Source organism: Magnolia sinica, chromosome 16 (genome assembly GCF_029962835.1).
Source record: "Magnolia sinica isolate HGM2019 chromosome 16, MsV1, whole genome shotgun sequence".
NCBI lineage: Eukaryota > Viridiplantae > Streptophyta > Magnoliopsida > Magnoliales > Magnoliaceae > Magnolia > Magnolia sinica.
The window spans coordinates 44,774,279-44,797,748 of record NC_080588.1 but is presented as its reverse complement, the minus strand read 5'-3'; the positions used below and the strand labels follow the sequence as shown (position 1 = coordinate 44,797,748).

At 40.1% G+C, this 23,470-nt stretch overlaps 1 protein-coding gene across 1 annotated transcript in view; it reads left to right on the top strand.

Moving 5' to 3' along the window:
* The window catches only part of LOC131229718 (RNA-binding protein L), an 81,689-nt gene that overhangs the window by 5,338 nt on the left and 52,881 nt on the right, over positions 1-23,470 (top strand). The window contains exons 2-6 of the mRNA XM_058225714.1: positions 10,660-10,722; positions 13,453-13,537; positions 13,663-13,737; positions 15,316-15,391; positions 15,613-15,667. Coding sequence (XP_058081697.1) covers positions 10,660-10,722; positions 13,453-13,537; positions 13,663-13,737; positions 15,316-15,391; positions 15,613-15,667 — 354 coding nt within the window. The remainder of the gene's footprint in view (positions 1-10,659; positions 10,723-13,452; positions 13,538-13,662; positions 13,738-15,315; positions 15,392-15,612; positions 15,668-23,470) is intronic.

The following is a 23,470-nucleotide window of genomic DNA, read 5'->3' as shown; positions in this document are numbered from 1 at the left end:
AGTTATCTGTAATAGGTCTGTTCTTCCATTTAACTAGGAATTATTGGAAACCCCCAGAGCGAGTGGAAATCGCCTCGGAGTCTAAAATTTCCTCTATCTCGTCTCTTCTCGGTGCAGGTGGAAGAGAAAGTAAGATGGGTACATGAAGATCAGGTTGTGGCTAAGGTTTATATATAGGGAGGGTCTGGGAAGAAACAGGGGGACCAGTAGATAGAGGTAATGACTCGTGAAAGGGAACTAGATTTTCCACATTAAATGTGGAATTGATGCCCATGGTAGCAGGGATCTCAACAACATAAGCATTAGACCCCAACCTTTTCATAATTTTATGTGGGCCTATGCTACGGGCATGAAGCTTCTTCACGGATCTACGTGGAAACTGATCAGACCTAATACGAACCATGATGTCATCTTCAGGTTGAAATTCCCTAAATCTCTTGTGAGCGTCAGCAGAAAGTTTATAATATTCATTACTTGAATTTTCTTCTTGTTCTCATTATGCAATTCATGTATATGCTGGGTGAAGGACTCTCCTAACTCTTAAGGACGCTGTGGGGTAGCCACGGGAATCAAATCTATGGGGGCTCGGGGTACAAGACCTAAAACAATTTCAAACGGGTCATTCCCGTGGACCTGTTTACTGAATAATTATACGTGAACTCTGCCGTGGGAAGAACAGTGTCCTAGGTCTTATGGTGGTCTCCAACCAGACATCTTAACAAATTCTCTAGGTTACGGTTCACTATCTCTGTTTGACCATTTGACTGGGGATGATATGCTGAAGAAAACTGAAGCCTTGTACCCAAAAGATGCTAGAGAGTCTTCCAAAAATAACTAGTGAACCTAGTATCTCTATCAGACATGATGGATCTAGGTACTCCATGGAGTCGCACAACCTCCTGAAAGAATAACCTAGCAACATGGGAGATATTTGAGGTCTTACAACAGGGTAGGAAATGAGCCATTGTAGAAAATCTATCAACAACCACGAGTATGGAGTTGTGCTTACGAATAGTCTTGGGAAGCCCAAGCGCGAAATCCGTACTGACATCTTGCCACGAGGCATGTGGAACTGGCAAAGGAGTATATAAACCTGTATTTTGCTTTCTCCGCTTCGCCAGTTGACATGTTCGACACTGCCCTACAATCTTAGCCACATCTCGCTGGAAATTAGGCCAATAAAAACGATCAGACACAAGGACAACTGTTTTATTTCGACCAAAGTGACCTGCCATCCCTCCAGCATGCAGCTCCCAGACTAGAAAATCGTGGAGGGATGTTCGTGGGATACAGAGCCTGTCCCCTCTAAAAAGATCCATTTGTAAGGACGAACTTCGCACTCCTCGAGGGCGAGTCACTAGACAATGATGCATAAATGATTCAAAAATCAAGACAGTTTGACTACTCACCCTTGAGTTGCTCAAATCCTGTAACTTTAATACTCATGGACCGCAACGTCATGATACGATGGCTAAGCACGTCAGCAACCTTATTCTCTTTTCCGGCCTTATGCCTAAGCACAAACGTGTACTCTTGAAGAAATTGTGCCCACTTGGCATGCCTAGGGCTCAACTTCTTTTGAGAGCTCAAATATTTCAAGGCCTCATGATCAGAGAATAGGACGAATTCTTGCGGTAATAAATAATGCCACCAATGGTGCAATGATTGCACAACCACATAGAACTCTCTGTCATAAGTGGAGTAGCATTGTTTAGTCTCGTTCAGCTTCTCACTGAAAAAGGCCACAGGATGTCCCTCTTGGCTTAACACTCTGCCTATGGCAATTCCTGACGCGTCACACGCTATCTCAAAGGCTTTGGTAAAGTCAGGTAGACGCATGACTGACGGTTCCGTCATCTTCTTTTTAATTTCCGAGAAACCCCGTGCCTTGGCTTTAGTCCATTGAAACTCCCCTTTTCGTATGCAATCTGTGATGGGAGCCAAAATCGAGCTAAATCCATGGATGAACCGCCGATAGAACGTAGCTAGGCCATGAAAGCTTCGTACGTCGTGTATGGTACGCGACTCAGGCCAATTGACAATGGCCTTGACTTTCTCAGGGTCTGCAGATATACCCTTTGATAATACAACGAACCCCAGGAAGATAACACGGGAGGTCAAGAAGGAACACTTCTTGAGGTTCGCATAGAGCTTTTCTGCGCGTTAGGCATTGTAGACCTGCCTCAAGTGCTCGATGTGCTGGCTAGGGGACGCACTATATATGAGGATATCATCCAAGTACATAACTAAAAACTTGCCTATAAAGGGTCGCAATACCTGGGTCATCACCCTCATAAATGTACTTGGGGCATTGGTTAACTCGAAGGGCATAACCAGCCACTCGTATAGCCCGTCCTTTGTCTTGAAGGCAGTTTTCCATTCATCTCCCGGGCGAACATGAATTTGGTGATAACCACTCTTGAGGTCAATTTTCGAAAAGATAGTAGAGGTGGCCATTATGTCAAGCATGCCATCAAGCCTCGAGATGGGAAAGCGATACTTGACAGTGATTTTGTTTATGGCTCTACTATCAACACACATGCGCCACGTGCCGTCTTTCTTGGGCGTAAGAAGCGCAGGCACGACACACGGGCTCAAACTCTCACGAATGAATCCCTTTTTAAGCAATTCATCCAATTGCTTCTTCAACTCGGCATGCTCGATGGGGTTCATTCTGTAGTGAGGGAGGTTTGGTAGGGTTGCCCCTGGGACGAGATCTATCGCATGCTGTATGTCTCGCATCGGTGGAAGCTTGTCTGGAAAGTCCTCAGGGAAGACATCCTGAAACTCCTCTATGACCGGACGAGTCTCCTGGTGAATCCCCATAGTAACCTTAGGTGTACTCTCCCTAGCCAGTGGGCCGTACACCATAGTCCCCGCCTTAGTCTCTCTTTCAAACTCCTTAGCATCTATGATGTGGAGAGACTTTGATTGAGGCGCCTTTTGACTCTTAGGATTGCTTGGGGATGCAACATCTTTCGCTCTTGTTGACGATTTGGGAGGGAGTGGGCTCAAGACAAGCTTCTTTCCTTCATGCTTAAATACACAATTATTCGTATGCCCGAATATTGTGACATCTTTGTCATAGAGCCATGGCCTTCCTAAGATGATATTGCCAATGTCCTTTATGACCACATCATACCACAACTTGTTCTTGTATCGTCTAAACTCAATCGGAACAAGGCATCGCTGGGTCAAAGGGAGGGATGTCGCATCCACCTAAGAAACTCTATATGGGTTGGGGTGAGAGACTGACTTCAACTCCAGGCGACTCAAAGTAACTGGGGAAACTACATTCTTACAGCTCCCGCTGTCTATGATTACTTTGCAGCTCTTTTCTCCGCACTTGGCGTAAGTGTGAAAAATGATGGTTCTGTGCCAATCTTCGCTTTCCTTCATCTGGGTCAAGGCGCACCTCACCACTGCAAGTGGGATAGTCTTCACAGTATCATTCTTAGCATCACTAGCCGGGTCAAGGGAGGGGATAATGATCTGGTCACCATCAACTTTATCTGCCACTTCTTCTTTTGTGGGGTGTTTGGAAACAAAGGCAACGTGCCCACCCTTATTTGATCACTCGACAGCGATGTGACCCATGCCACCACAGCGGTAGCACTGCCCTGGCATTGTGGGCCTAGTACTTGGTCCAGCCATATTATTACTTCGATTTTTGTTAACTGGCCATGTACTAGGTTGAGCTCTAGGTTGAATTCCGACTTGAGGTCTTGGTCCTTGCGGAGCTACTCTAGGCATAGTAGGTCGAAAATCAATCCCCCTCACATTGGATTGGCGCACACAGTACTCCAGTTCCTGCACCACTTGGTAAGCATGTTCTAGACTGGTGACTAGGTGAAGCGTGAGCTCCTGTTGAAGCTCAGGCCTGAGGCCCATACAGAAACGGGAGAGAACCACAGCAGGTTCCTCATCCACATTGCACCTCATCATATATTCATCGAACTTGGCGATGTATTCCATCACCGTCATGGATCATTGGAGCAAAAAGTGCCATTGATCCAACAACTTCTGCTTCTAAGAAAGGGGAACATATACTTTTTCATTTCAATCCAAAAGAGAGCTGGCCTCTCTTAAGATCGCTCACGGTGACGCTCCACATTCCCCCAATATAGTTTTGCTTTGCTCACCAATTTTATCTTGGCGAACCTGACCCATCGTAGGTCTGATAGACTATGCCACTCAAAGAAGTGGTTCATGTTTGCTAACCAATTAGAAAAAAACTTTGGGGTCCAATTTCCCATCAAAACTGGGGGCGTCAACCTTGATGCCCTTCATGACCCTAGAAACAGGGTCCTCAAGCTCATGATATCTTTGGGGTGCTAACGACGCACCCCATCATGGCTCTCCCATTGGGCGGGGAGAACAGGATCACGATTGTGTGTCCGTGGTAATGAATACACCCCATTGTGTTTGTTGCCAGGCTCACGGGCTTGGTCTGCACCCAAACCAATTGTAGGCGGATCAGGGCCCACACCTTGGGACTGATCGACAACCCCAGTGTCGGGGGTCGCCTGGGCTCCACATACAGTGGTGGTTGGAATACCAGCCTCTAGACACAACTCTCTCCTCTAGATGTGTGAACCTACCATCCTGATGCGCAAACTGCTGCGTGATATTATCCCTCAAGGTTCGAAACTGTTGATCCATTCTCTTAGTTAAGCCCTCCATAGCCTTGGTAAATTGATCGGAGTCTATGGTGTAATAGAGACCGAACCCACGACCAATGCGTATGGGCATACACGAGGGCAAGGTGTCCCAAAACGGTTATGTAACGGCCGATACGTAACGGTAACGGTGGTACCCGTTACGCGTTTCGGGGTCCTATCGGCCGAGTCCATATTCTGTACACGTACCTCTTTTCCTTTATTTTCTTCTTCTTCTTCTTCCTCTGAGGCTGCGACCTCGGTCTGGTTGAGGCTGAGGCTGAGGCTGCGGCTGAGGCTGCGGCTGCGGCCTTCTTCTTCTTCTTCTTCTCTCTCTCTCTCTCTCTCTCTCTCTCTCTCTTCTTTCCCTCTTTCCCTTTTTTTTCTTCTCTCTTCTTTCCCTCTTTTCTTTTCGGTTTCCCGCTCTTTTTTTTTTTTTTTTTTTCAGGCGTACCGTGCACTAGCTAGGGGTACGTGTCACACTAAGACGAGCGTTGACACTCCTCGAGCTTCGAGTTGTACGAACGGTTCAAAGGAGATCAAAGTTATATGGGCTCCACAGTGATGTATTTAGTACATCTACACCGTTCATCTATTTTCAGAGATCATTTTAGATCACTACCCAAAAAATGAATTATATCCAAAGATCATCTGGACCGCACCAAAAATAGCAGCGGAGATAATATTTTCACCGTTAAACAATTCGTAGGGCCCACGGTAACTTTTATTTTCCATCCAATCTGATTTGATCAGACCTGAGTGGGCCCCACCATGATGTATATATTTTATCCATGTCGTCCATCCATTTTGCCACGTCATTTTACATCAGGATCTAAAAAATTAATAATATCCAAATCTCATGTGGACCACACCATAGGAAACAATGGTGATAGAATGCTCACCATTAAAAATTTCTTAAGGTCCATTGTAATGTTTATTTTCAATCTAACCTATTAATTGGGTCACATTGACAAGGATGAAGAGAAAACACACATGTTAGCTTGATCTAAAACTTTTGTAGCCCCCAATAAATTTTTAATGGTAAACGTTTAATTAGTGTTGTTTCTTATGGTGCAGTCCACCTGAGCTTTGGATGTGCCTAATTTTTGGACTCATGCCCTAAAATTATTTGGCAAAATGGATGGACGGTGTGGATATAACACATTCATCATGGGTGGGGCCCAAAAAACTTTGACACGTGTGCTACACTTTACTCAGTCCCGCCTAATTCGAGCCTTAAAAAATTGTACAGGAGACGTATTAACTTAAAATTTAGCAATTAAATTATGAACTGCAATTGCTAACTCACACTGCCAAAATCAAATTGTTTGAATAGTTTAATTGTTAATTTGTGGACTTTTATTTCTTAAAATAGGGTCTTTTGATTTTTTCCATGATTCACTATCCAATAAATGTCCACCAATTCATAAGTGGGATAATGACAATAAATTGCATGAATTTGAGGCTGATTTGGTGAATAGATTGGTCCTCCAAGTCAGCCTCAAATTGGCAATGCCATCTACCTGAATTTAATTTCATTTTTTTAAAGAACTATTGGGAGAAATGATATCAAGTTGTTAAGTATATAAATTAGATATTTAGAAAATTAAATATATAAATTTTGTAGTCAAATTCAGGTTATTTGGTTCATAAACTCATTAGACAGTCCGATAGAACTTCTTACCAAAGAGTGGACCGTTACACCACCATAAACATGTTCCAATTTATAAATGAATGCATATTTGGAATGCTTAGAATACTCCGGATTTAATTCATATTTTTTCATATTTTTTTGGCAAAAAATTTTTTGCGTATCGCCGTTACGCCCCCGTATCCGTATCGGTTTCGGAGGGCACCGTTACGCCAATCGATACTGATACGGGACACCTTGATGACAAGTGAATAGTCTTAGATATATGTGCGAGAAAGGGGTAAAAACGATGATACCAATGCAATGCAACTACCTTATATGGCCTAGATCTATATGGGGACTCAACAAAACCTAAGAAAAATGGCTGACTAAACTCTACAAAATATGACCCCTATGCATAGCTGGTCACGCGGGTCAAGCTATGCGGTCAGCTTGTTGGGGGTGCAGGGGGCGGCGCGCCCCTGCCCAGGGTTCGGGGCAGAGCGCCCGAAATCTAAACGATTTTTAAAATTTGGGTAAAGGGTTTCTGTAGAAAATTTTCACCACAGATAGATTGACAATAAACTGACCTATGCTAAAACTGTTCTCTGATACCAAATTTGATGCAGGGACATGTAATAACCTAATCCTAGATGCATGTATAATTAGCTTAAAGAATGTTCAAATAAATGCACCAATTAACTAATTGTTTTCAGTCAAAGGGATTAGGTAAATTTCAAAACAAAGATGAGGTCGTTTCATTAGGATCATGCCCCTTAGCATAAAATCGTGTAAACATTAAAAAAGGGAGGACCTAGGGATATGAGGATATCCCAGATCTAGCATAAGTCAGTCCACAGTAAGGTTTGGATCTGATCCTACTGACTAACCATCCTTCTTTTCCGTATAAACTAGAAAGGGGATATCCAGGGAGGAACGAAAGGGGTGAAGAATGAAGGGTTTGAGATAAAGAAGGTATAAGTCCTTTTGTTGTCAAAAGAAAAGAAAAGGAGGATGATTCTTACCTTTTCCTACACCTCGAAGATCTGGAAAGAAGGAAACCCATAATCGGGGTAGAATTCTCAACATCCAAGGGCTAATCTTGAAACCCTAATCTCTTGAATAAAGAGGAAGAAAAGAGACGAATTTCTATTCATTCAATAATAATCAAAATAGGGTTTCTCACAATATATATAAGCTATGGAAAAAGTAAAAGTGCACTAAAGCGCCTGAAAACAAGAAAATTAACATAAAAGACGAAAAGTAAAGAAAGTGCAATAAAGCCCCTAAAATAAGGAAAAGAACAAAAAACGCCTAAAACTAAAACACCCGTGTGGTAGATTGTGAAATCCGACTTATGGATCTATGGATAGGGTGCGGTCATGGCGCTCTTGCACTAGTAGCACGTCAGAAAATGGGTCCGATGGACCTAATGTCCATCCACATCAACTCCTCCACTCCGGTACTCTGTCGGCAGCTTCTCCTCCTCTGGTACACTCTAAAGGGTGCACCATTGATGTCCGCATCAAAATCCTAATTATATTTATAAGTCAGCCCCATATCTTCAATTACATCTCCCTCATATTTTTAATCACATTTTAAAATTAGCTTTCACATCTTCCAAAAATGATAAATTGCAATCCTTGATTTTGGCCCCCCAGATCTATAAATAAAGTTGAAAAGTCAACACGTTGGGCCCTACGGTGGGTTGTGAGCCTACATCATTGATGGGCCTAAGTGGGCCGTGGGCCTGTAGCATTTTAACTCTCTTATGCCAACACCACCTTTTGCACGCCTCTTTCCTTTGCAAAAAGAAACAGCAACAGTTACCGGTTTACACGCCAACTTCATTTACTGTAACATTTCTACTAAAGGTGTTTCTACTCATTTGGCATTTCTCATTCCTATTAGCTTCAGGCCTTGAAATGCCCTGTTTCCAAACAATTTTGTTCCTAACAGCTTAAGCTTGTAGCAGCAAGAAAGAACACTGGGACATGCACCTTGATATTCTAATTCTATAATTTTATTCCTTTGGCCAAGATTGAACCCTCAACCACCTTATTTGGCCTTAAAGAAACAACTCAATCTGGTCTTGAGAATTGACATCTTTTTAAATTTCTGCACCTGCCCTATTCACAGTTGTGCTACCCGTTTGATCTTTGTGACATTCCTTAAGACTGCACCAGCAAGTCTTACTACCTAGATGCACAGATTAGAATCTCAGGCTTTGCATCAGTCATCATGATGCTTTTTCCTTGTTAACCTTAGTGGTTGCCCTTTCTTTCTTTTGATTGGGCAGGAGATCAGGACTCAATTAATGGTTTTGAGGCAATTTCCAGATCTCACATCTTCAGTTCGCTAATGACACCTTTCTGTAACGCGGATCAAGTGCAAGTTGATAATCTATGTAAGGTTCTTTGGTGCTTTGTGGTTGCATGTGGGAAGATAATTAATATTAAAGTGACCTATTGGGTGTTTGCATGCATGAAGGGGAGGTGTTCACTCTCGCATAGGCTTTTGGTTACAACCCTGATTGTCTCCATCGACCTACTGCTGTCTTCCCTTATGCATTGACAAGCTGTCAAAGCATCTTTGGGACATGGTCGTGGGGAGGTTGGGCAGAAATTATTTGGCCTAGAAAGTCGGTGCTTATATTTTGGGGGTTGCATCACCCTGATCATGTTTGCCTTATCTATCATAAATTCATAATGTTGTACTTTATGTCGTTGTTTCTTTGTCATACCAATGTCATTCAAAGACTATAAGATACAAAGGAAATTTCTTTAGTAAGGGGCTGAGAATAAAAACAAGTTTCATTTGGTTAATTGAGAGGAGGTTTGTAAGCCAAAGGCATTTGGAGGGTTAGGAATTAGAAGCTTCAAGTCTATGAACTTGGATTTCCTTGGAAAATGGTTGTGGAGATTTGGAGAAGCAGATGATGCTATGTGGAAAACTGTGATAGTTTGCAAATATGCCGTGGAAGATGGTGGCTGTTTTTCTTGGCATTCCTCTCAGTATTAGGGCCTCCGATCTTTGGAAGCCTGTTCTCAAAGCGGGTGCTCTTGTTCATAGGGAGTTTCCTCTCTCCATGGGATGGTGCTCGGATTTGGTTTTTGTTGGACAGGTGGTGTGGGAATATAACCCTTTATGTATCAATTTCCCAAACTCTTTAGTCTTGTTACTCATGTTGATGTTGTCATCTCCCAATGTGTCTCTAAGGTGGGAGACCATGTAGTCTAGGTGTCTCTATTCTGAAGAAACCTCACTAATGAGGAGAGGTAACAACATTATGTTTCATTGATAGTTTACATTGCCATGGTATTACTTGATTGGGCAGTGATAGGTGGGTGTGGAATTATGATTGATTGGGATGTTTTTCTGTCAAACTCTTCTATTCAGCCATCTCCTTACCTCTTTCCCAGGTCCCTAGGTCCTATCTATTAGATATGGAAGTACCTGGGGCCATCTCCTGTTCTGGAGTTTGTGCGTCTGGTCTCTGTAAAAGTAATGTGCTTATGATTGACTACTTGAGGAAGGTGAAGATGATTATTCTGGATGGATGCATTTTATGATGCCTCAGGGATGCTGAAACAGGGGGCCATTTAGCCATACACTGCTCATTTGCTTTGGAGATTTGGTAGAAATTCTTGAAGCCTTTTGGAGTGGACTGGGTCATACTGTGTTCAATTGGGGATGTCTTTTGAGCCTGGCATGGTAAGGAAAGTAAAAGGACTTCTTTGTGGTGGCTAATTATTCTAGCATTTTTGTGGTTGATTTAGCTGGAACGCAATAGCAGGAGGTTTTGGGATAAGTTGTGTTTGTTGGATGTGGTCTTCATGAAGGCCAAACTACTAATCTTTGAATGGGCTGGAATGCACAGTATTGTTATGATAGTCCTATAGAATTGTTGTGGGGATCTTGGGGCATTTTTTTTTTTTGGATGGATGCCTTATGCCTCATCATCCACTTTGTTCAAGCTTATCTACTTCCTTTTAGTAACATTTCTGGTTGCCCTAAAAAAAAACAATATGTAAATATATATCACCAATACAGTTGTACATGCAGAAGATCTATAGCAGCTTTTAACTTGGATGCTGCTGCAAAGATAACAAAGTTCATGTTCCTTTCTTTGTTGGTATTTATCTATAGTTACATTCAACTCTTTCTTCTGTTATCATGTTTATGTCCAAGCATGCCAATAATGTCAATCAACAGCCCTCTGAATGACATATGGGGTCATTGATTATTATTCTTCATAAAGCAACCTTAGTATGGAGCTTTCTACATTGATGTTTTTCTTAACGCTATATTCATACGCTTTCTCTTATTACTGATTCTTTGTGCTCCACTCTAATCTTGTGATTGTAACAGGCATTTGCATTTGCTGTCTTCTCAGATCAACAGTCTGCAGTAGCTGCCATTCATGCTCTGAATGTACGATCTTTCTGATATATGAGTACTACGTGATCTTGTACAAAGTGACCTTTTGTGAACCCTCTACATTCTTTTTATCAATCAGCATTGGTTTAGAGAGTCTGGAACTGTTTTTGCTAGGGAGGTCTATGCTTCGTGGACTGGTTAGTCAATCATGAATTGGTGACCCAAGTTGCTAGTTTTATGACAGGCAAAATTGCCCACGAATCTTCAAACCCCTTTGGAAAAATTCTGAGCTTGCCAAATGGGTAATAAATAATTCTAAACTCGAGGATAATTGAGGAAAGATTAATAGCAAGGATTGAGGTGGTGTTTCTCAATTGAATTGATGTCAAGATTGAACAAATCGTGCCTGGAAACTTAGTTAATTAACATCACATATTGAACTGGTGACAGATTAAATTGAATGGATTGGATTCACTATGAACACCAGATATTAGGAACTTGAATTGAACCCTAATCAAACTGAGCAACAAACCTGGCAACTATGCAACTTCATAAAGGATTAATATGATTTCATCTGGTATTGAATATATATAAATCGATTTTAATTGTTTTTTAGCCTTTACAAATATTCTATAAGAATATTTTGTCATTAGTAATCATCATCATCTGAGTTATTCCTACTAAATGGGGTAGGCTACACGAATACCATTCCACCATTCCACTCTATCAAGGAACATATCCGTAGTTCATCTTTTCTTTCTACCTTCACCCACAACAAGTTGTTCCGTAATGATAACGGTGGCCGTAACTGCCACCGCCATTACTGTTATGCTATGGGCCATTACGGCCCTTGAATGGCCGTTACAACCTTTTTTTTTTTTTTTTGAAAAAACTATTTCTGGACCGTTACAGGTTTGTTATGGGGCTGTTACGGCTTGTTTTTTTCTGTAAAGGCCATTTCGACCTCGTAATGTGTAATGGTTACGATATTTACCGTTATGGCTGTAACATAACCGATTTTGTATACCATGACCCACACCCTTTTAGAGCCTTAAACTTAGCCAACTCACTCCTTACTGGAGCAGTTCTTGGTCTCCATTGCACATGGCCAAACTATGTAAGTTCATTGTCCCTCATCTTATTCCCCATTGGCGCTAATACTAAATTCCCTCTAATGCGTTCATTTCTAATTCTATCCTTCCTCGTTTTGTCATTCATCCATCTCATTATCCTTATTTCTGCTGCACTCATCCTGCCCAACATTCTGTCCCATAAAGCATGGCTGGTCCTAGGGATATTGTGTACAAGTTTCCCTTCAGTTTGATTGATACGCTGATATTAGCAATATGATACAATTCACAATGGTAATGCTAATAGATATAGGATTGATATTAACACCCACATTTTTGTTTGATGTACCCCTTTTCTTCACGTTTTTGTTTGATATACCTCTTTTCTTGTAATGCAATAGATACACTGTTCTTTCTTCTTTCGAAGATACATGTACAAGTAGATAAAACGCATACATATGAGAATTGATATTTACTCCACCCCTTTTGATAGATACGCCCTTTTATTCTTCTTTTAGCACTACAATAACTTTTAGCAACACAATAATACAGTGTGACTTTGTAGTATTCTATTGCCATATATAAACGGTGTCAATCAGAAAAGGTAGCTGTTGCTCTTGAGTAGCCTGCAAGGGGCTATTTCTTCTTCCTTACCGTTTGGATTGAAGGAAAACGAAGGAAACTGAGGAAAGCGAATGGTTTTCCTTTAATGCGGCATTTCCTCTGTTTGAGAAAACATAAAAACAGAAAGAAATTGATTTCCTTTTTCTCAGCAAGGGAATAAAACCTTTCTCTTCTTTTGTTTTCACCCAGTCCAAACACTTTCAGTACATCCTCTCATAGTGATTGAGAAGCAATTTAAGCAAATGAGTTGGTCTATTCCATTGCCAAGCAAGGAATATTGGGGGTATATGTATTGTTTTTCTTGAGAAGAAAATGAATTGGTTGATTCCTTTCTAACGAAAGGTATGGTAGCCTATTCTTTTTGTTGTTTCTTCTCGATCATTGTCTTGGCCCTTAATGTACATTGTATTTTAGTCATCATTCTTCAATAACATTTTTGTTACCAGAAAATTAGAAATAGATGTTTCAGTTGTGCACTGTTTAAGCTTTCCGCCTTCCTGATAAGTAAGTTCTCCCACATTCACCAAGTGGCAGACTTCCTTGAGACCACTTGACCTATGAATGAGTAGGGTTGTTGTCGAGTTCTTTGTTTGGAGGCTTTCTCTTGGTAATGTTCATGAGTCCACTGATCGTGGTCTTGTTTCTTGCACTTTTATGTGTTTTCTTTTGTGCACTTACGCATGGTTGTAAATATCATCTGACACTGAGTTGACCGGTAGCAATGAAAAATGAAATGAGCCAGCAGGCGAGTCATGCTCCACAACCAGATTGTGTCAGAACAATTCCAACTGAGTTGTAATGAACCACGGGAATTCATACCTGTTTTGGTTTCTGGGTAAAAATTCGTTATTTGAAGCCATGGCCCTTAAGTCCTTTATTGATGATCAATACAATGAAAAAACTTTGAAACTTATATTAAGGTGCCCTAAATGGATTTGCAAAGATCGTCACTTTAAGAGGTGTTGATATGTCTGTAATCATAGGAAGCAGGTGCTGAAATAGACATGACTCTGAAGAACTGATTAGGATAGCTATTTTTGAAGTGCTTTATTGTATAAAATCCTTTCTTCAATTTAAAGCTTGTTGGCAGGGACTGATGTTTGACCTCGAGAAGGAATCGACTCTACACATTGATCTAGCAAAGTCCAACTCAAGGTCTAAACGTTCAAGACCAGGTCTGTTGCAACTGCATTTTAATGCTTTCTTGTTTTACCTTATCTTTAATTTCCTTTTAATTTATTATCTTTCCCTGTTTGTCTCGTTGGAAGTTGGCAACTAAGATATTTCTTTTGAGAATCAGATGATGGAAGACCTTATTATTCAGAAAAGAAAGTGAAAGGATCTGCTGCATTCTCCAGAAACCATCCTGATGCTGGTAAGATACTTTGCACCCTAGAATGTTTCAATATCTCATAGTGGTGGTTGGGCTATTGCTACATTAATGACCATAGTTCCCTATTGTTCAGTAGGGTCTGCAACCATGCAGAGCTCGGATGGGCTGAAGCGTATCCAGGTCCAACCCATGAGGACCTGTGTCCAGACCAAGCCCAGCCTGCGAGCTAGGCATTGGGCTTGGGCTGGGCTAGGCCTGCCAGAAAAATACTCTGTGAACCAATGTTAAGTTAGGGTGGCTTGAGACTACTTGTTGGGTATTTTGTAGTCCAAAGTCCAGGTCAAGCCCATTGAGTTATTGTGCTAGAACTCAAGCCCAGGTGTAATCTGTCGGTCTCAAGGCTTATCCAAAACCAGGGCTGAAGCAGGCTGATCATAGTTAGCAAAACTCTGCCTTAAAATCTGTACTTTTTTCTTTTTTGACAAAGAAACTTGTATACTTGCTATAAGGTCTAACTCGGTGCATTTGAAAACATTGGCAAAAGACTCTTTTCTAGTAAGCCGAATGAAACTCGTTTTTAAAGCTCTTTTTTTCCCCTTTAAATTGCAAATTATTGGAGTAAGGTTTCTGAGGGTGGTTTATGGGCAGGATTGCTAATCGCTATTCATGGCTAGAGTTGAGTGAGAAGTCAGTAGATTTAGCGGAAAGGGTGGCAGGCTGGCAGCTTACTGAAAGATTCCTTGAAGAGGAAGGATTTGAGAGGATTTTAATTGGTTTCCTTTCTAATTATCCTATGTATGCCATCGCATGTAGGGATATAAATTATAATTATTTTAATTACATATTTTGATCTTATTTATGTACAATATATACGCACATGCATACAGTTCTTATTCTTGCTCTGTTTCTTTGATTTGAGACTGTACTTGTCATTCTCCATTTTTTGGCAATTTTTTCTCTTCAAAGTCCTAAAGAAATTTGCTTTTGACCAAAACTTCATCAACATTAAACCTGAAATTATTATTATTATTTTGGGGGGGGGGTGGGGTGGAAGCTCTTGCGTTGCAAACCCTTTTGTTTATTAGGGCTAATAGAGAGCTTAAGAAGTTTGTTTTGCTTGTGGTAGCTTTTGATGTATTTTTTTTTTCCTGGCTTCTTAATTGGGAATTAGTGATGGCAAGATTCACAGTTTGAAGTATTGTCTGAAACGAATACGTTTTGGCCGATACATGTCAGTTTTGGTGCCCAATGGTATGGATGAGTCGCACCAATAACCTCCTGATTTACGTATTGGAAGCCCATATTTGAGACATATAAGTATTTAGCAATGTTTATTAACCTATACCATTGCTTTCGTGGAGTTTTTACTGGTTGATACATGTCGGGTATCAGTCATGGATGATACGATACTGATAAACCAACTTTAACCCTTGGTAAGATTTGTGCATTTCCTTCCATTAATTTATCAGTACTCACTGATTTCACCTAACCTCTTTCTCACCCATTCTCTTCTTCTATATATGTTTCTCTCAATGATAACATGCTGCAGCTAATTTCATGAAGACCACTTTCCTCAAAAAGCTCACGTTGCACATGTTTGGCACACTTGCGCACTAACAGGTGTTGGCAGCAATATGCACTTCCCTGGAATGGGTAATTCTGCTTACAACATGAATGGTTATCCATCTACACAAAGGTCAATGCACACTACCTGTGCACATTTTTCTTGATTTTGAATACTTCTTTCACGTAATAAGCATCATTATGACTCTTGTACAGTTTTCTCACAACACAGACAGGGGCCTTGTAAAAGCAGCTTATGCTTGCCATTATTTCCTAAAAATTCATATGCACTGTGCTCTTATTATGCCTTGGACTTCATTTACCTAATTTTTCACTGGACTTTGATGTTTGCAGTCATGGAAGCTTTGGTAATGAAGCAGTCAATGATACACGCCCTAAAAAAATATCGGTGAGCCTTACTTTTTCACATAGATCCCAAGTGAATCTTGCCAATACATGATATATGATATTATTGATTACCAAAATTATTCTAATGATGGTTTGTATGTATCATAATTAAAAAGAGAACTCTGATGATGCTTTGGATTTTTATATCCATCATGTGATAAATTCTTCTTCTTCTTCTTCTTTTAATACAAGTTTCCATTTTTTTTTCTTTTATTTCTATATTTATTTTCCCAAAGAGGTATTTTTGGGTAAACTGTTTCTCTTTAAGCACATCTAATTGGGCAAGCAACATATACAGATATCCTTATCATCTTCAATATACTGAATTTTTACAAGGATCTTAATTTGATGCAAACTAGGGAGGCCCAACATCACATTTGAAGTTGGAGTAAGGTGTCATGGTGGGCCCTATGAGTAGTAGAGCTTATCATTTTATCCGTTAAGGGCTTGTTTGGATTCATGGAAAGGAAAGGAAACAACCTCACTTTCCAATGTTTGTCAGACCTTTGTGGGAAATAATGTTTGTTAGTGTTAGTATCTTTACTAGCATCGCTAGCTGGGCATACGGAAAAATGTATTGATATCAGTCTGATTCTGGGAAATGTATTGCCGACTGAGGAAAACATCGAGGAAACATGGGGAAAACGATAGAATTTTTAATGAAACTTTAAGAGATGCTATTGTATGAAACAAGTGTAATAGTAGCCAAAATGAGTTTATATAATACAAATGTAGGAACCAAACAATAACTAAGACATCTAAAAAGTAAAGGAACTAAAAAAGATACCTATTTGGCCATCCCTTATGACATGGAATTACGAGGTGGCTTGAAGTCGTCTTCCTCATCTCTACTTTGTCTGTTGTGATGCTATTGCCTGATGGGTCGAGGTCATTGACCGTTGATACCAATGGAAATACTCCCTCGTGTGTCTCTGATAGTCATCGTCCTTGAATTGTACTAGTATGCCTAGCCGTGGGTGTTGCATGATGAACGTCGACTGTGGCTAAGTAGGGTCCTGGGGGGTACAAATCAACTCTAACCTTGACTCTTGGATAGTATTGGGCATAGTCATATGACGGGTACCTCGGATATCACCCTTTGTACTAATAACTGGAAATACTATTACTATCTGTTGGTTGCGTGTATCTGTAGGTGGACGAGTGTGACTGAGTGTCAGTGCCACCATACGGTCCATACCTATACCTGTGATATCTCCCATGCACATAAGGTGGAATGAAAGTGGAGTTCTCTTGCTCTAAAATGATAACCATGAATGACAAACTGCGTGTAAGGGACTCATCCTCATCGTGTGCCACATTCTTCTTTCAATGCCGGAAATCCTGATTGGGCGGCACCATTGTTCGAGTTGTCGTTATCGCTACAAGTTTCGCTGTCCAGATATAAAGAAATAATATCGTTATCACCGATAATATCGTTGATAACCGGAAATCAGGAGAAAACATGGAAAAGTGATGAAATTTTTCTGTGAAATTTCAAGACATGCCTCAAAACACATTTACATATTTAGGGATGAAAAATTGTAAAAAGAATACATGGCATCAAGGTAGGCCCCATGATTAGGGACCCACATCATTCCATCAATGGTTAAATACTGGCAAAGTGTTTGTGAGTGTGCGACACAAACAATACACATGCACTAAGAAGTTGCACACATGACATACAATTAATTAAATTAAACCGTCCAATTTATAGTACTCAGCATAGTTATTTGAGTAGACCCAAATTTTATCATATCTTATTATTTCAGCATGAGATTGGTGGACATTTATCGGACGGTTAAAATGCATAAATCTAATGGTTGTATTATTATAAACAAACGTTAATAGCTCATTCCATTCAATTTATTTTTTAATAAGTATATGTCACGTGTACAATTTTGAGTGCTTGTGCATGAAGGGTTAATTGCAGGTGGAAAATACTAAAACTCCTATTTAAAATTTTTTAGTGTGTAAATAGGTCTTCTTACCCTTACATCCTCTCAGTGGGGCCCACCATAAAGTTTGTGAGAAATCCACTCCGTCCATCCATTTATCCAGACCATGTTAGGGCCTGAGCCTAAAAACATGCATATCCAAAACTCAAGTGGACCACACGACAGGGAAAAGTGTGCAAGAAAATGCCTACCGTTGGAACCTCCCTAGTCCACCATGATGTTTATATCACATTCATACTGTTCATGGTCCCGTTCCTATTAGGATGAATTGAAAAAAAAATAAAAAATAATAATAGCCCCAACCTATTGCCTCCCACCCACTTAGTGGTTCCGGTGGTGTAAGGGGAGCATAGTGGATTATGTGCAGCCCCAGCCTGATGCAAGACAGTACAACACTTATGGTGGGGCCCACTTGATATATTTATGGTATATCCATCCCGTCCATCTATTTTAAAAAAATCAATTTAGGGTATAATCGCAAAAATGAAGCAAATTCAAATCTTAGGTGGACCATTACATAAGAAACAGTGGTGATTGATCATTAAAACCTTCTCATGGGTTACAAAAGTTTTGGACCAACTTGATATTTGTTCTTTTCCCATCATAAAGGTTTACGTGATCTTATCAACAGGTTGGATGACAAATAAACATTACAAAAAGATTACTGTGGGCCCGAAGAAGTATTTAATGGTGGAGGTTCAACCACCACTCTTTCTTAAAATATGGTACAACTTAGATTTCAATCTGCTTCATTTTTGGGCTAGTGTCCTATAATGATCTGGAAAAACCTTTGGTTGGCATGGATAAAAAATAAATACATCAAGGTGGGCCCCGCCGTGAGGGCCGCACCATCGTTTTTAAAGCCGAAGTCGCACCAAAAGAGAGCTTTCGTTTGGAAATGGATTGGTTGGTGTACCAGATAGTTGGTGTATTGACGTTAGCAAGTTCTGTGGGTCCCATCATGAGGTATGTGTTATATCCTAACCATCCATTCGTTTTACGAGCTCGTAGTAAGGCTTGAGTTGAAAAATAAAGCAGATCTAAAGATCAAGTGGACCACACTGCAAAAAGTAGTGGGGGATTGAACGTATACCATTGAAACCCTTTTGGGGGTCACATAAGTTTTGGATCAATATGATATTTGTTTTTCCTCTTAATCCAGGTATTTTTGACCTTATGAACAGATTGGATTGAAAATAAACGTTATGGTGGGCTCTACAAATGTTTTAACGGTGAAAATCACTACCCCACTACTATTTCTGGTGTGGTCGATTTGAGCTTTTGATATGATTTATTTTTTGGCTCATGCTCTAAAATGATCTCGAAAAATGGATGAACGGTATGGATGTAATAAATACATCATTTTGGGGCCCATTTAACTTTGATCTCCTTTGAACCGTTCGTACAACTCGGAGCTCGAGGAGCGTCAGCGCTCGTCTTCGCATGACACGTACCCATACAACTATGCTGGTGTGTGGTACACCAATCAATCCGCTTCCCTTTTGTCTCACCTTCTCTAGAAAACCTCATATGACGATTTCAATTGTTTTTTTCGTGTAAAAAAAATCTCGAATATCTCTCCGAAATTTTTCTTTTTTTCAAATCCCAACCAAAATCCCCTTTAACCTCGCCGAAATTGGGTTTCTTGCAAATCTATTCTTTTGAAAGAAAAAAAAGGGGAGATTTCTTACCTCTGAAAATCCGGCGAATATCAATCGTGATTGGCCCACCAAAACCATCTGAAAGCCACTCTCGCAAGCAGATTTTGAGAAAAAAAGGTAAGAGATTTTTTTTTTTTTTTCTATATTTTGTTTTTTTTGAAATAGTAGGGAGAGTTGTCGTTGGTAACTATTTTTTTCCGATAAAATCGAAAATATCGCCGATATTTCGTCAACAGTAGGAAGAGAAACGAATTTTTAGTGTTTCGGTATCTCCGGTCCAGTGACACTGATAATATCGGCGATATTATTGATTTTTTGTCGACAATGGAAACACTGGGCGGCACTACTCTTAGCGGAGATGATGGACGAGATCCATAGTCTTCATGCTGAGGGGTGATGTAGGCCCACCTAGGCCTATTGCAAGGCCCAATAATATGTAGATCCACAACCCACCGTAGAGCCCAACATGTTTTGATTTTTGGACTATTTATTTATAGATTGAGGGCCTAAATCAAGGATTACAATTTACTATTTTTGGAAGATATGGGGCTAGCTTAACCCGAACAAGGAAGGGTACTCCATCACACTGCTCACATTTGGTCTTTTGGGGCCCCTCCTAAAGTTGTTGTGTTCGCTTGGCTTGTTGGAGAGGAATGATTTTTTTTACTATAAACAATATTCGAAAAAGAAACATAGTGCTTCTGAATGCCTGCCGTCTTTGTCTCAAGGCTGGGCAGAGCATGGATCACCTTTTCGTTCATATTATTCTTTCACTAGGGTCATATGGTTCGGAATTTTGAGATCCATGAGTTTGTCTTAGTTGATGCTCTCTTTGATTGATAGCTTGTTTTGCGCTTGGCATGTCGGTGGGTGAGGATCTCCTAGTGCCCATAGATGGAGTCTCGCTATGTTGGCTATCGTGTGGTCGATGTGGCTGGAAAGGAATAACTAGGCTTTTCAGAACCAGAGTTTATCAGTGAATGTTGTCCATAATTGGGTTTTCACCCCTTGGTTGCCCTGATTTGTTGGGGGTAGGGGTGTTAGGTGTGGGTTTTATTTTGTTTTCTTTTTTCTTCTCTTTTTTACTTATAGTTTAGTCTCTTTTGTTGGGTCTGTTTTGTTCTTTTGGCCATTGGCCTTAATAATTTTACATCATCTTTTATTTATTTATTTATCTTTAAAGTAGAAGAAGAAGAAAAGAAGAAGAATAAGATATGTGGTCCTTAGCATGTTAGATCAACTGGTAGAGATAGTGTGGTGTGTGTGAGTGATTGTGGGTTCAATCTCCGATAACGTTACCTTTCAAACAAAAAAAAAAAGAAGAAGAAAAAAACAGAAGAAAAAAGGAAGAAGATATGGGGGCTAATTTAAAGATGTGATTGAATATATGAGGGGTTGTGATGTGTGATACGAAATGCACAAGTAGTGCCGATATATTCCACATGTTTGATTTGGTGAGCATTTTCAATTTCCAATCCTTTTTTGTTGTTGTTGTTGTTGAAATTATGTTAAATTAGTGTCAAATGGTTACAAATCCATTGGTTCTTCATGTTTTGCATGAAAAATTATGGAGTTGGAACTTTGATTTCGATATCCATTGGTTCTTCATGTTCTCCATGTTTTTTTCAAAATTTTCCTTCAACCATTTTTCAATTGAGACTAATGTCGAAGTATTTAATGAAATGATCATCGCATACAATCTAATTTTGAAATTTGAGTGTAGTTGGTTGGATTTAGGGAAAATTTGAAATTTCCCCAGTTTCTTCTAAATTTCTTGCAATGTTGCACTCTTGCTCATGAAATCAAGCATGTATGAGGGTCAATCTATTGATTTGTTAAGTCCATGTCAAATTTTGAAATAATAAAAAATATTTTTAATTTAAAATTATAAAAATATTATTTTTTTCTCGAAATTTCCCTTCAACAAGTTGTTAATTGAGACTAATTTCGAAGTATTTAGGAGTGTTTGATGAAATGAACATCACATACACTTTAAATGTTTTACATTTAATTTGAATATAGTTGCATTAGTTCAGTCAGATAACGTATAGCTTAGGACCCTATACAAAGGAAACCTATTATGTGCACTTCTTTTTTGAGATGTTATGATTTAAAAGTAAAGTTTCATTGAAAAATTCAACCATTTCCCCTATATTTCCCCATGTTTTCCAAAAATTGCAATAAATTACCAGATACAAACGATATATCCCGTGCAACAACCGATATGTATTTGTATCCCAAGGATGCGATATGTAATGTGATACCGATATTTCGAACATTGGATTTGATTGATTAAAAGTTGACTATGATTGATATGAAATTAATCTCTTGGGGATTCTCATTGAAGATTCACTTAGAATGTTTAAAAAAGGGATGGTGGTATAGGAAGTAGTAATTCCAATATTTTTCTTAGTGTGTGAGTTTTTTAAGTATTGTCAGAGAATGAGTTTGATATCAATTAAGTTCTCTCTCTCTCTCTCTCTCTATGCTAATATTCTTGCAGGCATACTCTTGTCAATTTCTTTGCAATTCGGATGTTGAGATCTTATCAACTCGATAACCGGGTTGCACCAAGTGGCATGGTAAAAATGGGCCTGCTCAGTGAATTGGCCAACAGTAGCTCTGACCCGTCGTGTACTCCCTGCCATTGCCACCTCCACCCCCACCACTACCACCTATATTGGTGCCGGTGTCACTACCACTAGTGTTCATAGTATCGGTATCGTTCATGGTCTGCCGTAAAGGCTGTTACGTAAAGGTAACGGTGGCAACCGTTACGTGTTATAGGGTCGTAATGGCCATAACAACCATTATGGAAAAAATGACCCATAATTGCCGTTAATGACATGTTACGTCCCCTATAAAGGCCATAACAGCCCCGTAATGGTCTATTACGAGGCAGATATAGGTTTTTTGTATACTTTTTAATCAATATTATGGGGCAGATACAGGTTTTTCGAGGTTTTTTTCAATAAATGGTCACATTCTTGCTTTGTTTTGGAAAAAAAGTTATTATTTAAATAATTAATATGTAGTAGGTGACCCCAGTGTTCGAAATATCGATACTATCGGCCGATATATCGGCCGATATTATCGGTATCGCACCATGGCGAGACGAAACACCCCCGATAACACCCGGAAGATATAAAAAATCCAAAACTTTAGATATCGTACGATATTATCGTCGATATCGTGCGATATATCGTCGATATCGTACGATACATTGTCGACATCGCCGATACAACCCACCCCGATTTAGATATCGCGGTATTTCCGCCTCCATTATTGTCGGAAATCGACAAACAGAGTCACGGACAGTCACGGGTGCGTTTGCAGGGGACTCACAAGTTCCATTGTAGCCAACAACCCACGACGATAAAAAGCCGATGCCGTAGGTAGTGGAGAATAAAAAAAATTTTGAATTAGGAAAAAAAAAAGAAGAGGGAGAGAGAAATCGGAGACACACCTGAAGCCGTAGGTTGTAGCAGTGATCGGAGGTGGGCCATTCGACAGGTAAGTAGCCTTCTCCCTCTTTCTTCGAATTTTTCTTGATATTTTCTTCAATTTCTCGGTTCCTTCGCTGATTGGAGCGTGCCTATGCGGATTTCTCGACGATTCGGCGAGAAATCAGGCCGGATTTGAGGAAACGGAAGAGAAATCCTCTCCGGAACCCTCGCTGCGTGAAGGAGAGGGAAGGCTCTCGCGACGGATGGGGAAAATGAAGGAGATGTGCGGGAGGGGTGAAACAGGGATCGGCGCGTCGAGTGGTTTACTGAGCACGTTCTTATCGTACTCAGTAAACTCAGTTGGGCCCACCTGTAATGTATGTGGTCTATCCACGCCGTCCATCTCTTTTCCCATCTAAATTTAGGGATTTATCCCAAAACTTAGAGAGGGGCAGTGGATCATACCACATGAAACAGTGGTGACACTGATTTCCACCGTTGAAACCTTTCTGGACCATACAGTGATTCTTATCAGTCATCTAAACCGTTAATAAGATCAGATAGACGTGGATGAAGGGAAAATATGAATTTAAGATGGATCCAATCATCCAAGACTTCTGTGGCCAAAAAGGGTGTTTTAACGGTGGATGTTCAATTCAACTGTTTTGTAAGGTGTGGCCCATTTAAACATTATATATGGTTTATTTTTGGGCTAAAGCCCTGAAATTATCTAGTAAAATGG